We start from the raw sequence: 23,437 nt of genomic DNA on the forward strand, positions 1-23,437 counted from the left end.
TTTTATCAACAAAATATAATTTTCAAGTGTACAGTTATTACAATTACCAGCTATAAATCGATGCAAAACCCTGCAAAAAATAAAGGTATAGTCAGCATATCATATCATCAATAATCAATTCAGTCACGAAGTGAATCTGAATTTATACTTTCTTAATAAGCTTTAATTGGTCTCGTTTTTTGGACATGCCATTGAAGGTTTAACCCGTATGAGCATTTTTTGTAAATTTTGAATAAATGTCTTATAACCATGTAAATGTTTCCTTTATTCTTTCATCTTGTTGATTTTAAAAGTGAACAAACAGTTAATAATCAATGAGAAACAAATTAGGACAATGAGAAGAGTAGAAATTACATACATATTATTTTTCTAAGGCGATGCTGTCTGTGAAGGGACAATACTGAAATGGTGAACGAGTTCTTGGAACCTGTAAGAAAACGAAAGAATTATACTAGACGACATTTTTAGGTCTCAAGTTAAACCGCTATAAAGTTTCAACTTTGCTTACAGGGGGACAATAATTAATGTGTGTTTGCATACGCCCCTTAAGCGATTGTGTTGAGCTTATGTAAATTGTACATACTTTACACCATCCACATTTCACTTTCTGCGTATCAATTGGATTGACACAGAAGATGTCAATAAACTTATTGTAAAAACGACATCATTTTCAGGATGAATTATGATTCCACTGTATATTGTTGGTAAGGTAGGGTAAATATCACAGCGATCGCAAAAACTAAATGGAATTGTAATATCTGTCATATGTTACGGTTCGGATCAGAATATCAGTCCCGACGGTACTCCGTTTATTGGACGGTTACGAGGCTTGCCGAGATGAATTCCCATGATTCATGATGGTACGTTTCATCAGACAATATACAAAATAACATGAAGTGAGTCCAAATATATATTTTTGGGCGTCCGTGACCGAGTGGTTGAAGTCGTTGACTTCAAACCACTTGCTGTAGGTTCGAAATGAATCAGGAACATTGTATTCGTTTTTTCTTCATGTAAGGACTATCCAGTTAGCTTACGGAACGCTGGTGGCTATGCGGGTGTTCGCTAGTATCTGGAACAATGCACGGAGGCACACATGCGGTTATCCTCTTCTAGTTTAACAGAAAAGTCGTCATACGGTATGTTCTCTACTGTGTCGGTCCGAGGTAAAACTCAGTCAAATACAAAAATTAACATTTGTATGTAAAACGAAGATTACGAGAAATAATCCAACAGTTGAAGATAAAAAAAGAAAATGAAAGTTTATATGCCATTATAACGGCAAGTGTAAATCTTATGGTATGTTTCTACTTACGAATGGCATATCAACGGTACTGAATGATCAAGAAGTCCTGACAGATATTTGTGTCCGGCCTGTTCACACGCTTGTTCTGTTGGATCACTTCCTACAACATCAATCATCAGCTGTAAATCTTTCTTGATTGTGTCTAGGTTTACAAGGTTCGCTGTAATGATAAAAAAAAATGTTTATTGCTTTTCTTCCGCTCTTTACGCATGTGTTCTAAGTATAATTCAAATAATGCTCTTTGAAAATCAATCTCGTTTTGAATGATCAAAGCGTTTCTTCGACGTAAAATATCTGATTACTCATTTTTAGGCATATTGCTTTCATATTCGCCAAATTAGGTTAAAGCCTTCATCCTTGTGGTTAATTATTTAGCTCGGCAATATGCTTTCCAATTTCCAAATACTATTAAATACAGTCCAATAAATAAATGTCTTCATAACTTATTAAGTAAGTGACACATCGCATAAAAAGAGGAAGATGATTATTCCCTCTAACAAGTCATGATAAGATGCTGCATTGAACTATTCTCAGAGTGAGTTCTGCGTGGTACATTATTTTCTTTTGCACTTAATTCACAAAGTCGATATCGAAGTATATATAAAACGGACAAAAAATGCCATTTTATGACATTTTAAGTATCTGTAACGTACACAGTGTATTCAACAAATATCGTTTCCCTGCAGCTGAAGCTGTTGTTGTTTGTGCAGGTACAATGCTAAAATGATGGACGAGCTCCTGGAATCTGAATGTATAAACATATGACTAATTAAAATTATTGCAAGATGAATTCCAATGATACATGGTGGTACGTTTCATTAGACATTATACAACATAGCATGGACGATAACAAACGCGTTTTAGTTTTGCAAAGCAAATGTATGTTTTGGGCGTCCGTGACCGAGTGGTTAAAGTCATTGACTTCAAACCACTTGCTGAAGGTTCGAATCCCATCACAACCTTTACATTCGTGCTTTGTTATGTGAGGACTATCCAGTTAGCTTTCGGAACGTCGGTGGGTAGTTGGGTGCTTGCTTGTGACTGAAACAATGCACGGGGGACAACCGAGGTTATCCTCTTCTAGTTAAACAGGAAATATGTCATACGGTGTACCTTCTGCTGTGTCGGTCCAAGTTAAAACTAAGGCGATTAAAAGAAATAAACAATTGTATGTTAAACGAAGATTACGTGGAATAATCCAACAGTTGAAGATACAAAAAAAATAAAGTTTATATGCCGTTATTACGGCAAATGTAGGGTTAAACTCTTCTGCGACAAGGGATTAGCCAGCCTGGTTTTTATGGCGATGTGGTTTACAAACTTCGTAAGATTTTGGGTCATGGTAATTTTTCTGCTGTTTTTACTAAAATCATTAAACGTTTTATTAAAAGAGGTTATGACCCTACTATTTTAAGACATACTGCATGTTTAGTGTTCAACCCTTTTACAGTTGGACACTACACTTTCTCTTTTGATTGCATCTGACGGACCAAGTGGGAGACTCTATGATGGATAGTTCGTAAAGCCCTTTGGACTGAATTGTCTTAATGTTCGTCTTCTGCCTTGCTTCGTCGGGCCCTTGTAGGTGATTTTCTTGTTGCTCTGTCTTCCTTTAGGACATTGAGTACTTTTGTTATGGTCATTGGGTTTACTTTTATATGTTTCTACATGATCATTTTAGTGTTTTACTTATTTAACCTTTTGTAACCATGACACACTGTTAGAATTTCACTTGGCGGGATTCATTTTATTTACACTGTCTCGTTTATAGGAACATGGTGGGGCTAAGAGCGAGGTTTGGTGCACCATTAACCGGTTTAAACTCCCCAGCAGTCATTATTATGCTGCTGACCGTTCCAAGGCGGCGCCCCACTGTGTTCCTCAGATGTATGTCTATGTTGTTTCATACTGTTTTTTGGTGACACTTTTGCTTGTGTCCCTTGTTGTTTTCTTCGTCTACGGTAAGTATCTTCCCCATTGCTCTAGTTTTTATTTCTTTGATTAAACCCCCCCCCCCCTTCCCCCGGTCTTCTGTCCCCTTCCCCTTTGTGGGCCTATTATTATTTTCTTTGAATTCCTAATCAGTTACAAATTATTTATCATTTAATGATTAACGGGTCGTTGCCCTGTCCTTTTTATGTTTGGGGTCCGCCTGGGCTCCTTGCCGTTGGTTCTTGTTGCTGGGTCATATGGGGGTTGCGTTCATTGAACGCCGCCTTTCCTTGTTGATCTTGTTTATCATATTTTTTGACTTACGAATGGCATATCAACGGTACTGAGTGATCAAGAAGTCCTGACAGATATTTGTGTCCGGCCTGTTCACACGCTTGTTCTGTTGGATCACTTCCTACAACATCAATCATCAGCTGTAAATCTTTCTTGATTGTGTCTAGGTTTACAAGGTTCGCTGTAATGATAAAAAAAAATGTTTATTGCTTTTCTTCCGCTCTTTACGCATGTGTTTCTAAGTATAATTCAAATAATGCTCTTTGAAAATCAATCTCGTTTTGAATGAATCAAAGCGTTTTCTTCGACGTAAAATATCTGATTACTCATTTTTTAGGCATATTGCTTTCACATTGGCCAAATAAGGTTAAAGCCTTTATTCTTGTGGTAAATTATTTAGCTCAATAATATGCTTTTCGATTTGCAAATACTACTTCTTACAGTCCAATAAATAAATGTCTTCATATCTAATTAAGTAAGTGACACATCGCATAAAAAGAGGAAGATGAAAATTCACTCTAATAAGTCATTATAAGATATTGTATTGAACTATTTACAGAGTGAGTACTGCCTGGAAAAATTATTTTCTTTTGCACTTAATTCAGAAAGTCGATATCAAAGTATATATAAAACAGACAAAAATTGCAATTTTATGAGATTTTAAGTATCTTTTACGTACAGAGTGTATCCAACAAATATCGTTTCCCTGCGGCTGATGCTGTTGTTGTTTGTGCAGGTACAATGTGAAAATGATGGACAAGCTCCTGGAATCTGAATGTATAATATAGATAAATACAGAATTCCTAAAGAAAGCCCAACACGGTAAAATTGAAAATGTTGCAGGCTCGGTTTGATTGAGCCTGTTCATGGACGGTACTGGAAAGTGCAAGTTATCGTCCACGCCCCCTAGCACCGGCTTAAGCAGAATTCAACATTTAAACATGAAATAGTAAGATTTTGAATTTAGAAACATCCGCAGATGTATAAACCTATGATTAATTAAACTTAATACAAGATGAATTTCAATGATGCATGGCGGTACGTTTCATTAGACATTAGACAACATAGAATAGACGATAACAAATGCGTGATAGTTTTGCAAAGCAAATATATGTTTTTGGGCGTCCGTAACCGAGTGGTTGCAGTCATTGACTTCAAACCACTTTATATAGCTTCGAATCCCATGACGAACTTTGGATTCGTGCTTTTGTTTTGTGAGAGACTATCCAGTTAGCTTACGGAACGTCGGTGGCAACTTGGGTGCTTGCTTGTGACTGAAACAATGCACGGGGGACAACCGAGGTTATCCTCTTCTAGCTAAAACAGGAAAGATGTCATACGGTGTCCCTTCTACTGTGTCGGTCCAATGTACAACTCAGGCGATTAAAAAAAACAATTGTATATAAAACGAAGATAACGTGGAATAATCCAACAGTTGAAAATACAAAAAAAAGAAAGTTTATATGCCATAATTACGGCAAATGTAAGGTTTGACTTACGAATGACATATCAACGGTACTGAGTGATCAAGAAGTCCTGACAGATATTTGTGTCCGGCCTGTTCACACGCCTGTTCTGTTGGATCACTTCCAACAACATCAATCATCAGCTGTAAATCTTTCTTGATTGTGTCTAGGTTTACAAGGTTCGCTGTAATGATAAAATTTGTTTTTAGTGCTTTTTACGCTCTTTTCGCATGTGTTCTAAGTATATCTTTGAATTTAAATTCAAATATTGCTTTTTGAAAATAAATCACGATTTGAATGATTTAAGCGTTTCTTCGACGTAAAACATCTTATTACTCATTTTTAGGCATATTGCTTTCACATTCGCCAAATTAGGTTAAAGCCTTTATCCTTGTGGTTAATTATTTAGCTCGGCAATATGCTTTTCAATTTCCAAAAACTATTTAATAAAGTCCATTATATAAATGTCCTCAAAACTTATCATGTAAGTGACACATCGCATAAAAAGAGGAAGATGATTATTCAATCTAATAAGTCATGATAAGATGCTGCATTCAACTATTTACAGAGTGACTTCTGCCTGGAAAATTATTTTCTTTTACACTCAATTCACAAACTCGCTATCAAAGTATATATAAAACGGACAAATTGCAATTTAACGAGATTTTAAGTATCTTTTACGTACACAGTGTATCCAACAAATATCGTTTCCCTGCGGCGGCTGATGCTGTTGTTGTTTGTGCAGGTACAATGTGAAAATGATGGACAAGCTCCTGGAATCTGAATGTATAAACCTATGATTAATTAAACTTAATACAAGATGAATTACAATAATGCATGGTGGTACGTTTCATTAGACATTAGACAACATAGCATAGACGATAACAAATGCGTTTTAGTTTTGCAAAGCAAATATGTTTTTGGGCGTCCGTGACCGAGTGATTGACTTCAAACCACTTGATGTAGGTTCGAATCCCATCACGAACTTTGGATTCGTGCTTTTGTCATTTGAGGACTATCCAGTAAGCTTACGGAACGTCGGTGGCTAGTTGGGTGCTTGCTTGTGACTGAAACAATGCACGGGGGACAACCGAGGTTATCCTCTTCTAGTTAAACAGGAAAATTGTCATACGGTATGCCTTCTACTGTGTCTGTCCAAGGTACACTTCAGGCGATTAAAAAAATAAACAATTGTGTGTAAAACGAAGATTACGTGGAATAATCCAACAGTTGAAAATATAAAAAAAGTGAAAGTGTATATCATTTTATAACGGCAAATGTAAGTTTTGACTTACGAATGGCATATCAACGGTACTGAGTGATCAAGAAGTCCTGACAGATATTTGTGTCCGGCCTGTTCACACGCTTGTTCTGTTGGATCACTTCCAACAACATCAATCATCAGCTGTAAATCTTGCTTGATTGTGTTCAGGTTTACAAGGTTCACTGTAATGATAAAAAATGTTTTTAGTGCTTTTCTTGTGCTCTTTGTGCATGTGATCTAAGTATATCTTTGAATTTAAATTCAAATATTTCTCTTTGAAAATAAATCTCGATTTGAATGATAAAAGCGTTACTTCGACGTACAACATCTTATTACTCATTTTAGGCATATTGCTTTCACATTTGCCAAATTAGGTTAAAACCTTTATCCATGTGGTTAATTATTTAGCTCTGCAATATGCTTTTCGTTTTCCAAATACTATTTAATAAAGTCCATTATATAAATGTCCTCAAAACTTATCATGTAAGTGACACATTGCATAAAAAGAGGAAGATGATTATTCAATCTAATAAGTCATGATAAGATGCTGCATTCAACTATTAACAGAGTGACTTCTGCCTTGAAAATTATTTTCTTTTACACTCTATTCACAAACTCGCTATCAAAGTATATATAAAACGGACAAATTGCAATTTAACGAGATTTTAAGTATCTTTTACGTACACAGTGTATCCAACAAATATCGTTTCCCTGCGGCTGATGCTGTTGTTGTTTGTACAGGTACAATGTGAAAATGATGGACAAGCTCCTGGAATCTGAATGTATAAACCTATGATTAATTAAACTTAATACAAGATGAATTACAATAATGCATGGTGGTACGTTTCATTAGACATTAGACAACATAGCATAGACGATAACAAATGCGTTTTAGTTTTGCAAAGCAAATATGTTTTTGGGCGTCCGTGACCGAGTGATTGACTTCAAACCACATGATGTAGGTTCGAATCGCATGACGAACTTTGGATTCGTGCTTTTGTTATGTGAGGGACTATCCAGTTAGCTTTCGGAACGCCGGTGGCTAGTTGGGTGCTTGCTTGTTACTGAAACAATGCACGGGGGACAACCGAGGTTATCCTCTTCTAGTTAAACAGGAATGATGTCATACGGTGTCCCTTATACTGTGTCGGTCCAAAGTACAACACAGGCGATTAAAAGAAATAAACAATTGTATAAAAACGAAGATTACGTGGAATAATCCAACAGTTGAAGATACAAAAAAGAAAGTTTATATGCCATTATTACGGCGAATGTAATGTGTTCTACTTACGAATGGCATATCAACGGTACTGAGTGATCAAGAAGTCCTGACAGAATTTTGTGTCCGGCTTGTTCACACGCTTGTTCTGTTGGATCACTTCCAACAACATCAATCATCAGCTGTAAATCTTTCTTGATTGTGTCTAGGTTTACAAGGTTCGCTGTGATGATAAAAAATGTTGATTATTTTTCTTGCGCTCTTTGCGCATGTGTTCTAAGTATATCTTTGAATTTATATTCAAATAATGCTCTTTGAAAATTAATCTCGATTTGAATGATTTAAGCGTTTCTTCGACGTAAAACATCTTATTACTCATTTTAGGCATATTGCGTTCACATTGGCCAAATTAGGTTAAAGCCTTTATCCTTGTGGTTAATTATTTAGCTCGGCAATATGCTTTTCTATTTCCAAATACTATTTAATAAAGTCCATTATATAAATGTCCTCAAAACTTATCATGTAAGTGACACATCGCATAAAAAGAGGAAGATGATTATTCAATCTAATAAGTCATGATAAGATGCTGCATTCAACTATTTACAGAGTGACTTCTGCCTGGAAAATTATTTTCTTTTACACTCAATTCACAAAGTCGATATCAAAGTATATATAAAACGGACAAAATTGCAATTTAACGAGATTTTAAGTATCTTTTACGTACACAGTGTATCCAACAAATATCGTTTCCCTGCGGCTGATGCTGTTGTTGTTTGTGCAGGTACAATGTGAAAATGATGGACAAGCTCCTGGAATCTGAATGTATAAACCTATGATTAATTAAACTTAATACAAGATGAATTCCAATGATGCATGGTGGTACGTTTCATTAGACATTAGACAACATAGCATAGACGATAACAAATGAGTGATAGTTTTGCAAAGCAAATATATGTTTTTGGGCGTTTGTGACTGATTGGTTAAAGTCGTTGACTTCAAACCACTTGATGTAGGTTCAAATCCCATCACGAACTTTTGATTCGTGCTTTTGTTATGTGAGGACTATCCAGTTAGCTTACGAAACGTCGGTGGCTAGTTGGGTGCTTGCTAGTGCCTGAAACATGGCACGGGGGACACCTGAAGTTATCCTCTTCTAGTTAAACAGGAAAATTGTCATACGGTATGCCTTCTACTGTGTCTGTCCAAGGTACACTTCAGGCGATTAAAAGAAATAAACAATTGTAGTGTAAAACGAAGATTACGTGGAATAATTCAATAGTTGAAGATACAAAAAATGAAATTTTATATGCCTTTATTACGGCAAATGTAAAGTTTGACTTACGAATGGCATATCAACGGTACTGAGTGATCAAGAAGTCCTGACAGATATTTGTGTCCGGCCTGTTCACACGCTTGTTCTGTTGGATCACTTCCTACAAGATCAATCATCAGCTGTAAATCTTGCTTGATTGTGTCTAGGTTTACAAGTTTCGCTGCAATGATAATATTTTTTATCTTTATCACACGCTCGTTTATGTCAGGTTCCAATATAAGCGTTTAATTCTTTAGCTCTCGATCTGAGTCAATAAAGTAGAGAAAATCTTTATAGGCAACAAAATGCAAGCTCGATTAAATGGAACGAACCTGTTCTTAGACGGTTCTGGAAAGAGCAGTTATTGCCAATGTCCCTAGCACCGGCTTTAAAAGAATTCAATAGTCAACACGAAATTGATTTTGCTTTTAGAAACATCTTTATACATGTGTTTTTGTTCATACATAGGGTATCGGGAAATCTACTATGAAACACTTGTGTGCAATTTCATGAAAATGCATAAAATAAAATTCTGTTTCAAAGGTATGCTACGCCCAAGTACGGGTGGTGTAAAGTTTTAAGGTTTAAGAATGGCAATGTCCAAAGAAAATTATACAGAGATAAAGACAGAATATGCTACAATTTATTGACAATTAAGGTATGCATTCATTTAACTTAAAGGTGCAAATACTTTTAATATTTAACATACGATTCAAATTAGCTTACAATAAAGCAAGCAACGTTATTTCTACAGTTTGTACTTTATTTATTTCAATCCAAACATTTGAACTGCCGTAAAAACATATGGTTTAACAACGTGGAAACACTTATAGCATTGTTACTTATACAGTCAGACTAAACACAAAAGGTGTTTCTTATATATAGTTTTTCTCTTAATATTTGATAGTTTCTAAAATAAATAGGCTTAATTATATAGTCATCGATTCCTGAATTTGGTATGCCTTAACCTAAAATGGACTTTTTAAGTTTCAATTTTTGAAACTGTTCATTATCAGTTTGTGTGATATCAAGATGAAATTTTAAAAATCTCAGCCAACTGTATAAAACCTGGACATACTGTGAAGCTTGTCACGACTCTATACTGCCAGGGGCGTGAGGGATGTTGCACGTTTTTCATTATCGACTCGATCAAACCGAGTCTGCAATTTTTGTGATTAATGCTCCGAGGGACCACACTTTATCCAGATTTCTATACTGATAACAAAGGCTAATCACTTTCGATTCCATCAGGTTAAGGCTGAATATTTGTGAAACTCTCATTGAGTCAATTACTACCCTGTGTACTATATAAATAAGTAAATTTTAAAAGAGTTTATTTGATGTTGTGATAGATAATCGTAAGACAAACTATCAATTCAACACTTACAAATGTCATTTAAAAGATATCTCTTCTCTGGATGGGCAAATACCAGTGCCGGTAAAACAAAAAGTCCGAAAAATATATTCATTGTTTCTGAAAAATAGAAGAAATATGCAATAACATTTTTACAGTCTTGTGTTCATTCAAAGGTAACAAATCATATTCTTCAACAAATTATGTTTTCGAAGCAACTTCATGACACACCGAATTTTGTATAAAAAATGAAATTGCTTATTGCGAGCGAACTGTCCGATTATTTGTGTGTATTATGTAACATTTTAAGAGAGTTCGTCCATATTGTACCATATATAATTTACTTGATAGTAATTAGAATGTGGCAACAAACCACGAAAATATTTTATTCATAAAATGTTGGTAAATATGAGCTACATGATCTGATATAATAATAAATTGTTCTGGAACAATATATTATTATACCATAGAACTGTTCATACTTAATCACTCAGAACTCTAAACATTTTTTTTTCAAGAGATACTTATTATATATAAAGAAACAACAGATGATATGAAGCTGTTCATGACTTTAAATTTCATTGTTCTTGATTGAAATATGGAATATATTTTTACAAAATATGATAAAATTCCATATGTTTTCACTAGTCGGAATTTTTATCATGTTAAGTGGAAATGTATCGCATATTTCACGAAAAATGAAAAATAAAAGAATAACCTTTTTGTTTAATGTAACCTTCATGGAAAAATGTTGTTTACTATTACACATATTTATATGTACAGTGCAGTAATACATTGATTTACTATAGGTGCGAATTTAAATCCTCAGTTATCTACGACATCTTGAACCATTTTGAAAAAAATAACAAGGTAATTTCCGATAATGAAATGAATAGCTGAAACTACTGACGGCAACAGAGAAACAGCCGAAAAAGAAGTCCCAAAAATAAATACGATGTTTGGCTCCGCACATATTCATATTTATATTTCATATTTGTTTTTTTTCTTTCACTCACAAGTTATATATTCGGCTAATATAGCACCATATTTCATGGGTCTTAATATGAACTTATCGGGGAGCATTTATTAATTTTTACTTCGTTCTTTAAAATTATTGCTTTCAATTTGTAGATTCATATTTTGTATAGCGTGTAAATTAATTTAAACTTAATGTTTTGATTTTGAACTTTTCTTTTGTCTATATCGGTATATTATTGTACACACGAACATTTAATTAATATCTATACATAACGTTGCTTCAAAACGATTACATTCAATTTTTATTTAATTAATATCAATGTTTGCAATATCTTACCTCTAGCCTTAATCCAACTGTAAACTGATGTACGAAGGATGTTTAGGATGTTTTTCTCGTCTTTTATACATTCAGTATAGACTTACGAGAGGCCCTTACAAGGTTTGTTACTTGTAACTTATCAACTATTTCATTGTATGTAAAGTATATTACATGATGAAAGATTATGAACGTCGTTTGACATATATTTGCCGACATAGCTGACCCTTCATTCTTCTTACCGTTCATGATAAAACCGTGTGTATTTATAACAGATGCTTTATCACAATCTTATCAATTTCAGAAACGCTGTTTATTCGTTTTTTTCCTTTTTCCTTCTTCTTCTTCTACCACTTCTTCGTCATGTTCTCCTTCTTATAGACTTGTTGAAATTACACAGTGCTTATTTCAGTTGTACTTTGCTTTTATTTCTTTTCATGTTAATTTGGATAGTGCTTTTTGAAAAAAATGGTCAGAGAGAACACGACAAAATTAGGACAGACTGTTTATTTCTACAGTGTGAGCAATATTTATACTACCACTACCAGCTGCTTAACAGCAATATTTATTTTAATTCAACTGTTGGTAGTAAGTCCTGCAGAGGAATAAAATGCAAGTGGAGACACATCTCTTCCACAGGTGGCAATATCAGTGTTTGGACATCCCACCACACTCTGCTCCTGGACCCCTGCTACAACCCTGAAAAAATACTACTAAGGCTTACTATAAGAAACTAAATACAAAATTACCGATACAATAATAATAAATAAATTTCACTATGAAAATCATCGTTATAATAAGGTGAAAAGCCTACTATGTGTTCATTTGCCAAACAATGTGGAACACGGAAAATCGTCGTTTCGGCAACTGAGGCGCAATCCGGTGGCATTTCGCTGCATCATTCATTAACATCAATAAAATTTGTATAAACCAACATCAATAAAAAGAACTAGAATTCACCGCTTACCTTATCCAAGTCCAACGAATATCAATATTATATCGATATTTTCTGTTTCATGGTATTTTTTATAGTTGTAGTAATTTTGGAGTCCGACATCTGCGTTGTATACGCGATCTGATTGGACGTTCTTTTGGTTCGTCCAATCAGATCGCGTATTACAACGCAGGTATCAGAATCCAAAATGGCTACGACAAGTAAAAAATACCATGAAACAGAAAAATCGATTAGGTAAGCTGTTAAATTCTAGCTCTTTTTCTTGATGGTTAATGAATGCTGCAGCGAAATGCCACCGGAATGCGCCTCAGTCGCCGAAACGACGATTTCCCGTGTTCCACATTGTTTTGCAAATGACCATATTTCATATATGTCAAACGACATTCATAATCTTTCATCATGTAAGGCTTTTCACCTTTCTATTATTTTGAAAGTAAGAAAATATTTGTTTTTATAATTTTACCGCTGGTTTTGTATATAGTATCTTATAGAAAGCCTTAGTAGTGATTTTTCAGGGTTGTAGCAGGGGTCCAGGGGCAGAGTGTGGTGGGGTGTCCAAACACTGATTCTGCCGCCTGTGATCTCTTCATTTGCCATAAAAAAGCCTGACCTTTAGTTCATTTTGTTATCAACGAAAACACTAGAATGGGACCATGCCTGTGTCTGAAAAAATTTAGATAATACTTAAATGATGTATTCAAGTGAACTTTGAGTTGAGATAAGTGAATTCATAAATCCGAAGTAACGTATCAAAATATGAATAACGTAAGTGTTATTGGATCATGGAAAATAATAGTGTAAAAAATTTAAAGCTATCTGTAAATTATATTGTCAAATAAAGGTTGTCTTTATGATTTTCTAAAATAATGTATATTGTTTTCCTTATATCTCCCCACAAAAAAAACACATTTTTTCATACAAACGAGATAGAAAAAAGTGATGAACGAAAATAATAGAAAAGGTAACGTACCAAGTGAATTGGTTTTACTAATGAACATTAAATGACCGGAGGTAAAAAAATACCCACTAAAGCACTAATCATTAACACTAGGAAGATTATAAAGGAATTGGAAGATTTTGATTTCGGTGAACATTTAGAATTTAAACATAATAAGATATAATCGAAGAATTAAAGAATTACCTTGAAAATGTATTGTGAATACTCACAATTTGTTTTCAATAGCCTTATGGTTAAAAAATATAATGAATCATGATATATTTTAGCAAGTGATGCTTGTATTACAGCAAATATCACGATCAGTACGGGAAGAATAGTAAGGTTTTATAGAAGAAGCTTCCGCACTATCGATATCATAGAATTATAGGTGTAAGTAAGAGCACGTTACATGAACATTTACATGAGCAATTTCATCAACAATATTTTATTTGCATTTAGTTGTACAGTAATAACAATATTCAGCTAAAAATCAGTGAGTTCGAATTTATTTCTAAAACCCTGAAAAAGAAAAAAAAGTATAGTTAGAAACATGTCATGCTAATATTTATGTGTAAAATTAATTCAAAAAAGTTTTAGTTACATACTGGAGAGGAAATTCAACATTTTTATTTAGCTTTTAGTGTTTATTATTTTTTTATACATTTTGTTTACTAATAATGATTTTTACACTTTTTTATTGTCATGTCTGAGGTATTACCGAGATAAGCATTTGTAGTTTTAAATTAGTTTCTTAATACAATGTTGATATTTCCTTTAATCTGTGAAGAGGGTGAAATTACATACATATCATTTTTCTATTGCGATGTTGTCTGTGAAGGGACAATACTGAAATGGTGAACGAGCTCTTGAAACCTGTAAGGAGACAAAAACAATGTATTCAAGACAAATATTTTTGAAGTTTCATATCAGACCGATATAAAGTTTAGTGGTGAATTTCAGCTCTGCTAATTGGGGACATAGAGTAAATTGTGAGTCAAAATCAGATTTAATTTTGTCATGTTTTCAATCCTATGGCCTTTTTCATTTATAAAATCATTAACTAACGTGATCATGGAATATTCTAGAAATATCCTTCAGAATTTATCGTTAACGTTCAAAATGACAAGAAGAGTCTTTTCATATTAAATCAGCTTTTCATGTTTTATGATCAACATTTTAAATTATAACACTAGTAAAATCACCATTATAATTGTCAATATTTTAACATATATAGCTGATCTAGCTCAACTGAAAGCAAGCAAAGAGCATATAATGACATTCTTAGCGACTGTGTTGATCTTGAGGAGCTGGTACTTACTTAATACCTTATCTATCCTGCTTACGTGCGAAAAACATTAATTCCAATACGTTTGTATTATCAGATTTTGAAATCAATCAAACTTGGTTTGCATGAATTATGATTCAATTGTACACAGTGAGTTAAATATTCCAGCGATTGGAATGATAAATGAGCTATGCATGTTTATATGCCTAAAATCTTCAAATCTAAAGGTGTCTTGCTTTTTTATATTTTCTTTTTTGCCATATGTGCATCATAATTACGACTTCAATCAATACATAGTTATATCAGTTTCTTAGAAATTAACTTAACGTTGAATTCTACCTGTAACTTTATAGTTATTATAGTCACTTACAGATAATTTCATGCTTATCTGCGTTAATTTCTTTGGTTTGGTTTTCTCAGCATGCATTATGCAGTAATGAAAGACTTTAAGCATCAACATATGGAAGAAAAGCTTCCAATATTTCTTTTACAAAATAATTTTCCCAATAAAGGCAAAATGTTTGAACGAAGACTTCACATTTAACGAATTAAATATGCACGAATAACTAGCATAATATCTGAATGAAATGTCTGTATCTATAGTATTTTCAAGACTTACGAATGGCATACAATTAATTTTAGGAGGAAAATGAATGTCAAATACAATGGCTTACGAATGACATATCAACGGTACTGAATGATCAAGAAGTCCTGAAAGATATTTGTGTCCGGCCTGTTCACACGCTTGTTCAGTTGGATCACTTCCTACAACGTCAATCATCAGCTGTAAATCTTGCTTGATGGTGTCTGTGTTTACAGCAGCCACTGCAAAGGCAACAATTACACGTTTCTTTTTCTACGCTTATTAATGTGTTCTAAGTAAAATCCCTTAATCCATTTTACTCATTATATATTTAAAAAATAACTCGCAGCTCGGATAATTCTAGCGATTGTAGGACGAAAAATGTCATATTAGTCATTCTTGTTGGCAGATTGCTTTCGCCTTCATTAAATTCAGCCAAACCCACTTATCATTTTGTCTATTAATTCATTTACTACGATTTAAGTACAATATGCAGAAATATTCATCGAAAGCTCGTAAGTGACACATCAAATAAAAATTTATTTATTCTTTCTTATACGTCTAAGTAAAAATGCTGCGTTGACATATTTTAAGTTAAACTATGTTTGACTGAAACATTATTTTTGTTTCCCTGTGTCAATATTACTTTAATCTGAAAATCTTTGCGAGTTTATTAGATTTTGAGATTTGTTTACGTACAGAGTGTATCCAACACAAAACGTTTAGCTGCTGATGCTGTGGTAGTTTGTGCTGGTACAATGTTAAAATGATGCACAAGCTCCTGGAATCTAAATTTAAAAACGTTTAATTTATCATATAGAATATGACATTATGGATGCAAAAGAGCGATTTTTATACATTTCAAACATATGCTAATCATAATCTACATGTACATATTCAGTCAGCAGTTATAACTTTGTGCGCGAAGAAATGAATCAATCTTTATTTTACAAATGTCAGCAATTGAAGGATGATCTATTATATGTATTAACTTACGAATGGCATATCAACGGTACTGAATGATCAAGAAGACCTGACAGATATTTGTGACCGGCCTGTTCACAAGCTTGTTCAGTTGGATCACTTCCTACAAGGTCAATCATCAGCTGTAAATCTTGCTTGATTGTGTCACCGTTTACAGCAGCCACTGCAATTATAATATTTTCTTTCATACCCTCTTTTCTGCTTATGTTAAAAGTTTAAACTTTGATTTAATTCGCAGCTTGGAATCGATTTGTGGATGTGTAACGTCATATTAATCAGTCGTTTTGGCATATTGCTTTCACGCTCGTCGTATTCAGACACAAACCGTGTTGTGTATTGATTATATGTGTTCTATTTTTTTCAGTTGAATATGAAAAAGTCTTCATAAATTATCTCGTAAGAACACATCGCATGAAACAAGAAATATGTGTTTACCTTTCTAAAAATGAGTTTTGCCTAGTAAATTATCTTCTTTTGAACTTCTTTTTCTAAAGCTATAGCAAATTATATAAAACAGGGATTGGGGTTTTATGAGACTTTAAGTATTGTTTACGTACATAGTGTATCCAATACAAATCGTTTAGCTGCTGATGCTGTTGTTGTTTGGGCAGGTGCAATGTTAAAATGATGGATAAGCTCCTGGAATCTTAATTAATAAACGTAAAGTTAATTAAACTTCATGCAAAATTGATATTGCAAAGATATACAATGGTACGTTTCATCAAACATTATACAACATGACATGATGAATTGAAAAATGTCTGCATGTGTGATTTTTATACGATTCAAACATATTTTCATATAAAAAAACATAATGCCACTGAAACTTAATCCACATATTCAGTAAACACTTATAATACTAGGACACAAGAAAATGAATGGTCATATGCCATCATAATGGTAAATGTTAGGCTATGGTATGTCTTGACTTACGAATGGCATATCAACGGTACTGAGTGATCAAGAAGTCCTGACAGATATTTGTGTCCGGCCTGTTCACAAGCTTGTTCTGTTGGATCACTTCCTACAACATCAATCATCAGCTGTAAATCTTGCTTGATTGTGTCTGTATTAACAGCTGCCACTGCAATAAATAATCTCGTTTTTCACACGCTAATTTTTGCAAGTGTTTTTTGAATTCATATGTTCTATTATTTGTTTTTGAAAATAACTCTCGGACGATTGCTAGACGTTAAACGTCATATAAGTTATCTACGCTGGCAGATTGCTACCTAGACAAACCCATGGACCATGATGTCTTTTATTTTGTTGAGAAAATTGCTTTCAAAATTCCAAATACTATTTTTTCTCAAAATAAAAAAGATTTAAGATCTTCATATATTGTCTCGATAGTAAAGCAACACATGAAACAAGGAAGATAAGTTATCCTTTCTTATATGTTCGTGTAAAGATTCTGTGTTGACATATATTAAGGGTTAGTTCATTTTGGAAAATTATAATATTTTGCTCTTGCTTTGCTTAGTCCATATCAAATTATATATAAAAGAACATAACTGGGATTTTATGAGACTTTAAGTATTGTTTACGTACACAGTGTATCCAATACAAATCGTTTAGCTGCTGATGCTGTTGTAGTTTGTGCAGGTGCAATGTTAAAATGATGGATAAGCTCCTGGAACCTAAATTTATAAACGTATAGTTAATTAAGACTACATACAAAATGATATTCTAAAGATTCAAAATGGTACCTTTCATCAAACATTATACAACATGACATCATGAATTGAAAAACGTGTGTAATTGTGATTTTATACTAATCCAACTTATGTTTACATAACACCCAAATGCCATTGTGGCTTAATCCACATATCAAGCAAACAGTTATAATGCTACGACAAAGGAAACGAAAGTGTTTTTTTGTCATTTTTACGGCAAATATAAGGGTATGGTTTGTTTTGACTTACGAATGACATATAAGTGGTACTGAATGATCAAGAAGTCCTGAAAGATATTTGTGTCCGGCCTGTTCACAAGCTTGTTCAGTTGGATCACTTCCTACAACATCAATCATCAGCTGCAAATCTTGCTTGATTGTGTCTGTGTTAACAGCTGCCACTGCCATTATAAAAACTTGTTTTATTTTTCACACGCGTGTTTTTGCTTGTGTTTTAAGATTAATATTTAAATTCATTTACCTCTTTTATTTAGTTTTTTGGAAAATAACTCTCGACTTCAATGATCAAAGCGATTGTTAGACGTTAAATGTCATTTCAGCTATAAATGTTGGCTGATTGCTTTCACTTTGGTCAAATTGAGTTAAACCCAATTACTATGTTGTCTTTTAATTATTTTGTTGAGCAAATTGATTTTAAAATTCCACATACTACTTTTTCTAAAAAAGAAAGGTGTTCAAATCTTCATAAATTGTCTCATAAGTAACACAACACATGAAACAAGAAAGGATAGTTATCCTTTCTGATAAGTCCTTGTAAAGATTCTGCGTTGATATAGTTTAAGGGTTAGTTCATAGTTCATTTTGGAAAATTAATATCGTTTGCTCTGGCCTTTCTAAGTCCATATCAAATTATATAAAACAGAACATAACTGCGAATTTATTTAATTTTAAGTAATGTTTACGTACACAGTGTATCCAACACAAATCGTTTAGCTGCTGATGCTGTTGTTGTTTGTGCAGGTACAATGTTAAAATGATGGACAAGCTCCTGGAACCTAAATTTATAAAAGTATGTTTAATAAGACGTCATGCAAAAATGATATTCAATAGATACATATTTGTACGTTTCATCAAACATTATACATCATGACATCTTGAATTGGGAAACGTGTGTGATTTTTGTGTCGCCTCTACGGAGTAGTGGCGACATATAGGGATCACTTCTCCGTCGTCTGTCTGTCCGTCTGTCTGTCTGTCTGTCTGTCTGTCTGTCTGTCCGTCCGTCCGTCACAAAACTTGTCCGGACTACACCTCATAAACTACTGGTGCAATTTCATCCAAACTTTACAGGAATGATCAGTACCAAGTCTAGTTGTGCATATTGTCAGCATTTTCTGGTTCAATGATTTTTGTCAGAGTTATGGCCCTTTAATAATTTTTATTTTCAAAGTTTGTCCGGACTACTTCTCTTATACCACTAAAGCAATTTCAATGAAACTTTACAGGATTGATCTGTAGCTCAAGTCCTTGAGCATATTGCACATGTTTTCCAGTTGAATGATTTTTGGCCGAGTTATGGCCCTTTGATAAAAATGTGTTTTTTTCTGTGTGTTGCCAGATACACAAAAGCTTGTCCGGACTATTCCTCATAAACTACTTGTGCAATTCCATCCAACTTTTACAGGAATGATCATTACCAAGTCTAGTTGTGCATATTGTCAGCATTTTCCGGTTTAATGATTTTTGTCAGAGTTATGGCCCTTTAATAATTTTTATTTTTAAAGTTTGTCTGGACTACTTCTCTTATACCACTAATGCAATTTCAATGAAACTTTACAGGATTGGTCTGTATCTCAAGTCCTTGCGCATATTGCACATGTTTTCCGGTTGAATGATTTTTGGCTGAGTTATGGCCCTTTGATAAAAAGGTGTTTTTTCTGTGTGTTGCCAGATACGCAAAAGCTTGTCCGGACTACTCCTCATAAACTCCTTGTGCAATATTCAAACTTTACAGGAATGATCAGTACCAAGTCTAGTTGTGCACTGTTTGTCTGTCTGTCCGTCTGTCACAAAATTTGTCCCAACATGAAATTGGCCATCATGAGGCGACACATGTGATTACTGATCGCTCTTGTATATGATTGGGTTAATCCACATATTCAGTTAATAGTTATAATACTACGAAAAAAAAGAAAATGAATGTTTCTATGCCATTATGACTATATGTAAGGTTATGGTCTGTTTCTACTTACGAATGACAAATTAGCGGTACTGAATGATCAAGAAGTCCTGACAGATATTTGTGTCCGGCCTGTTCACAAGCTTGTTCAGTTGGATCACTTCCTACAAGATCAATCATCAGCTGTAAATCTTGCTTGATTGTGTCACTGTTCACAGCTGCCACTGGAAAGAAAAATATGTAATAGATGACGTCGCTGCATTATCTTAAAAATAAAAAAAAAAGTTGTTAATGAATTGCAATGTTCTGAATTTTGAAGTATATGGTATGTTCAAATGCATAAAAACAATTCTAGTTCAAACGTTATGTGAAAGTATATGGACTGTAGTGTTTTATTGTTTTAATGTCCGAAGACAAATAAACAGACAAATTTAACCAATATGCTACAATCAATGATCAACGCAGGACGCAAAAGTTTTACTAAAAGCTGCTAATAATTCTGATATTTCATACAAGAATTTCATTTTCATGAAAATGAGATGGAATTTCGAGCCGAAAATGAAAATGAGATGGAATTTTGAGCCGAGCTGCTTAAATAATTTCACATATCAATTTTTGAATTTGCATTTTTTAAATAAAATGTGTGATATCATATTTACAAGATTGGTCTAAATACATTTCAGGATTATCGCCACATGTGTTTCTTTCAAATAGCTATTCTCTTAATATTTCATAGCTTTTTAATGAAATAGGTAAACATGTACACATATCGTCATGGAACCTGATGTACATGTATTCCTGAAGACAACTTGTCAAGTTTCCATTTTTGCAACTGTCCAATACAAGTTTAAGGATATCATGATAAAATTTGAACAGGTCAGCCGACAGAATAGAGTCATTCAGATTAAATACTGGTGGTTTGGGGTAATCATTTACGGTTCTATTATGTTATGCACATATGTGTTTGGCAGCTGCCTTGCGAGCGATGTATTAAGAATTTTATAACTATTATGTGTTCTACATAAATAACAGTAAATATGATGATTTAATAGATGGTCGAAAGACAAACTACACCACTTACAAATGCTATCTAAAACAAATCTCTTCTCTTGATTGGCAAATACCAACGCTGGTAAGACTAAAAGTGCAAAAAGTACCTTCATTGTTTCTGAAAAAAAATAAACAACAACATGGCAAAATACTATTTTACAGATAAAGACAGCAAAATGTTAATTGTTTATTGTCGTGTATTCTACATTTAATGTTGTGATTTTTTGAAAGTAACGTCGAATTTGACAACCTCCCCACCCCACCCCCAACACACACACACAACTTAACGTACAATGTTATGATTTTCCAACTATTCGTTGTTAATTCAGCAGTAACAAAATAAAATAATAGAAAGTCTTGTAAAACTTATACAAGCATACTGACTGGCTTAAGTCTCTACTGTTAGCCCTAAGACATCAGTACTAAAGGGCTTACTCATAGCAAAGTATATTAATTTCAATATGCTGATGCTGTTAAAAGCATTTTCGAATCATACATAGAGGATATCGAATGCTGAATATTGCACGAGTTGAATAAAATTATATTATGCGAGCCTCGGGCGAGCATAATATTATTTTATCCAACGAGTGCAATAAATTCAGTAATGAACTTACACGAATTTAATATTCTATTTCTCACATACCCAAAATAAAGACCGTTTAAAGTGAAATAAGAGTCATTTTTCATTGACGCGCCTATAGTATAATGCTAACATTTAGCGCGTCTTTACACTAAATTTGTATAACGCTAATGACGTCATGTCAAAATATATGCACGGCCGTGCAATACCATATTTACGGAGTCGCAAAATCGGCACGGGTGTGTGATAAATGCCTTTTCTACTTTGTCTAGCTTACGTCTGTACTGTTAGACTAAGACGTCAGCACTTAAGGGCACAATATATTATATTGCCTAATGCTTTCTACTTTTATCCCTTTTCTAACTATAAAATTTTAAAGTAAAGTACTAACTTCATGTTAACTTTTGAAGCGAATATGAATCATATTACCTTATTACATAAAAATCCGATTTATTCATAAAATATTACATATGCACCTAAAATGCCCTTAGGTATTTATACGAAACAGAGTAAACATGAGGCCCTAACATAACCAGTATGTTGTAGTAACACTATGTTCTACCAATTGCTGGGAGTCAAATATCATTCACGGTCTTACCTTAAAGATCCTGTATTTTTTGTTATTGATATTGTTAATGTGTGTATACCACACTTGCAAGAAAATTATATATGTATATAATTATGCAAAAAAAAAAACAATTTTCAAACATCGAAGAATATGTAAAATGTGTACTGCAAATATGTGTACATCAATAAATTACATGCATTCATTTCTTACTGGAAAATTTGACTAAGAATTTATTGAACATAAATCTCTAATTACCTCCCTTTATTTACATGAAATATTGAATCGGGTAATATCTTTATAAATAATGCTTATTGGAACTTGCAATATTGACAAATCTTAATTTGAGCATCATATTTATGAAATAAAACCATGAAAAAAAATGTGTTACAGGATCTTAAAAATAATCAGGGTGTTTTCGGATTTCGCTAAAAAAGGATTTGTTTAAAACAAAATAAGGACACATTTTTCTCTTGTAAGTATAATTATAACTAAGTATGTTTTTGTACCAAACACAAATACTATTATCATAGCAGGCGTTAGCCTTCTTATTGTGGGTACTGAATTTACCATGCTTTTAATTTGAACAACCTATTGGAAAATAATTATATAAAACTACAAAAAAAATCAACCAAACATCGGGCCTTACTGAGACAAATCATCATTGAACTTTTCTGACTTATGCAACCTTTCAACGGCGGTGCTAAAAGTGTCCAGTAGGATTGTATACATACTGTAGGGTCATCCTAAGTTTTGAATTATCACTCATCATATAATGTGGTAGTGAACTTGACCTTTTATCAAACTAATTACCAAATTACCAATTAGGCTCGTAAATATTGCTATAAGTGGCGACATGGCCTAGTGGTTAACGCGTCGGACTAGTAATCTTATGATGGTTTAAACCCCGAAAGATGTAAGTCGTTGTTTCCTTGAGCAAGAAACTTTACATTCATTACTCAGTACTTGTTGGTTCCATGAACGGATTCGAAAGTGCGTCTATAAGCTTATAAATTCTTTCACAATCGAACTAAAATATGTTCTGTATAAACCAAATCAATGTTCAAATTTAAATAAAACATTAATGTCAAAAAACGCTTTGACTGAGCCTGGTCAGGGTTGGCTTTAATTAATGCATGGCCATGTCTCACGCATATAGCATCGGCTTATATTAGGCAAATCATTATCGTTTAGAATGGTGAGAAATGGTTGTATTCAAGTCGAAGACATACATACATACAT

The 23,437-nt window shown here is 33.5% G+C and overlaps 1 protein-coding gene across 12 annotated transcripts; it reads right to left on the reverse strand.

The window, feature by feature from the left end:
* Positions 1–21,166, reverse strand: LOC132760638 (uncharacterized). 12 transcript variants are annotated; one of them, XM_060752665.1, is made up of 22 exons: positions 21,082–21,166; positions 20,074–20,224; positions 18,788–18,876; positions 18,111–18,261; positions 17,737–17,825; positions 17,119–17,269; positions 16,743–16,831; positions 16,198–16,348; positions 15,901–15,989; positions 15,293–15,443; positions 8,206–8,297; positions 7,554–7,704; positions 6,947–7,038; positions 6,294–6,444; positions 5,684–5,778; positions 5,032–5,182; positions 4,212–4,303; positions 3,563–3,713; positions 1,960–2,051; positions 1,316–1,466; positions 359–427; positions 1–70 (listed from the first exon to the last, which is right to left on the reverse strand). In XM_060752665.1, the coding sequence occupies exons 1-21, from the start codon at positions 21,161–21,163 to the stop codon at positions 370–372; spliced, it is 2,469 nt and encodes an 822-aa protein (XP_060608648.1). In that variant the 5' UTR covers positions 21,164–21,166; the 3' UTR covers positions 1–70; positions 359–369. The 12 variants fall into 12 exon arrangements, with proteins under 12 accessions (XP_060608648.1, XP_060608684.1, XP_060608670.1 ...); XM_060752701.1 differs by lacking the exons at positions 18,111–18,261; positions 18,788–18,876; XM_060752687.1 differs by lacking the exons at positions 17,737–17,825; positions 18,111–18,261.
* Positions 21,167–23,437: the final 2,271 nt, after the last annotated feature.

The sequence above is a fragment of the Ruditapes philippinarum genome, unplaced genomic scaffold, assembly GCF_026571515.1.
Source record: "Ruditapes philippinarum isolate M1 unplaced genomic scaffold, ASM2657151v2 ctg1289_1_1_1_1, whole genome shotgun sequence".
Taxonomy (NCBI): Eukaryota; Metazoa; Mollusca; class Bivalvia; order Venerida; family Veneridae; genus Ruditapes; species Ruditapes philippinarum.

What these genes read in the sequence shown, in the direction of transcription:
- LOC132760638 (XM_060752665.1), bottom strand. Translation starts at nt 21,163, where the DNA reads ATGAAGGTACTTTTTGCACTTTTAGTCTTACCAGCGTTGGTATTTGCC. An exon ending in GTACCGTTGATATGCCATTC is followed by an intron (nt 7,039 to 7,553) that starts GTAAGTAGAACA and finishes TTATACATTCAG; the next exon opens with ATTCCAGGAGCTTGTCCATC. An exon ending in GTACCGTTGATATGCCATTC is followed by an intron (nt 5,779 to 6,293) that starts GTAAGTCAAAAC and finishes TTATACATTCAG; the next exon opens with ATTCCAGGAGCTTGTCCATC.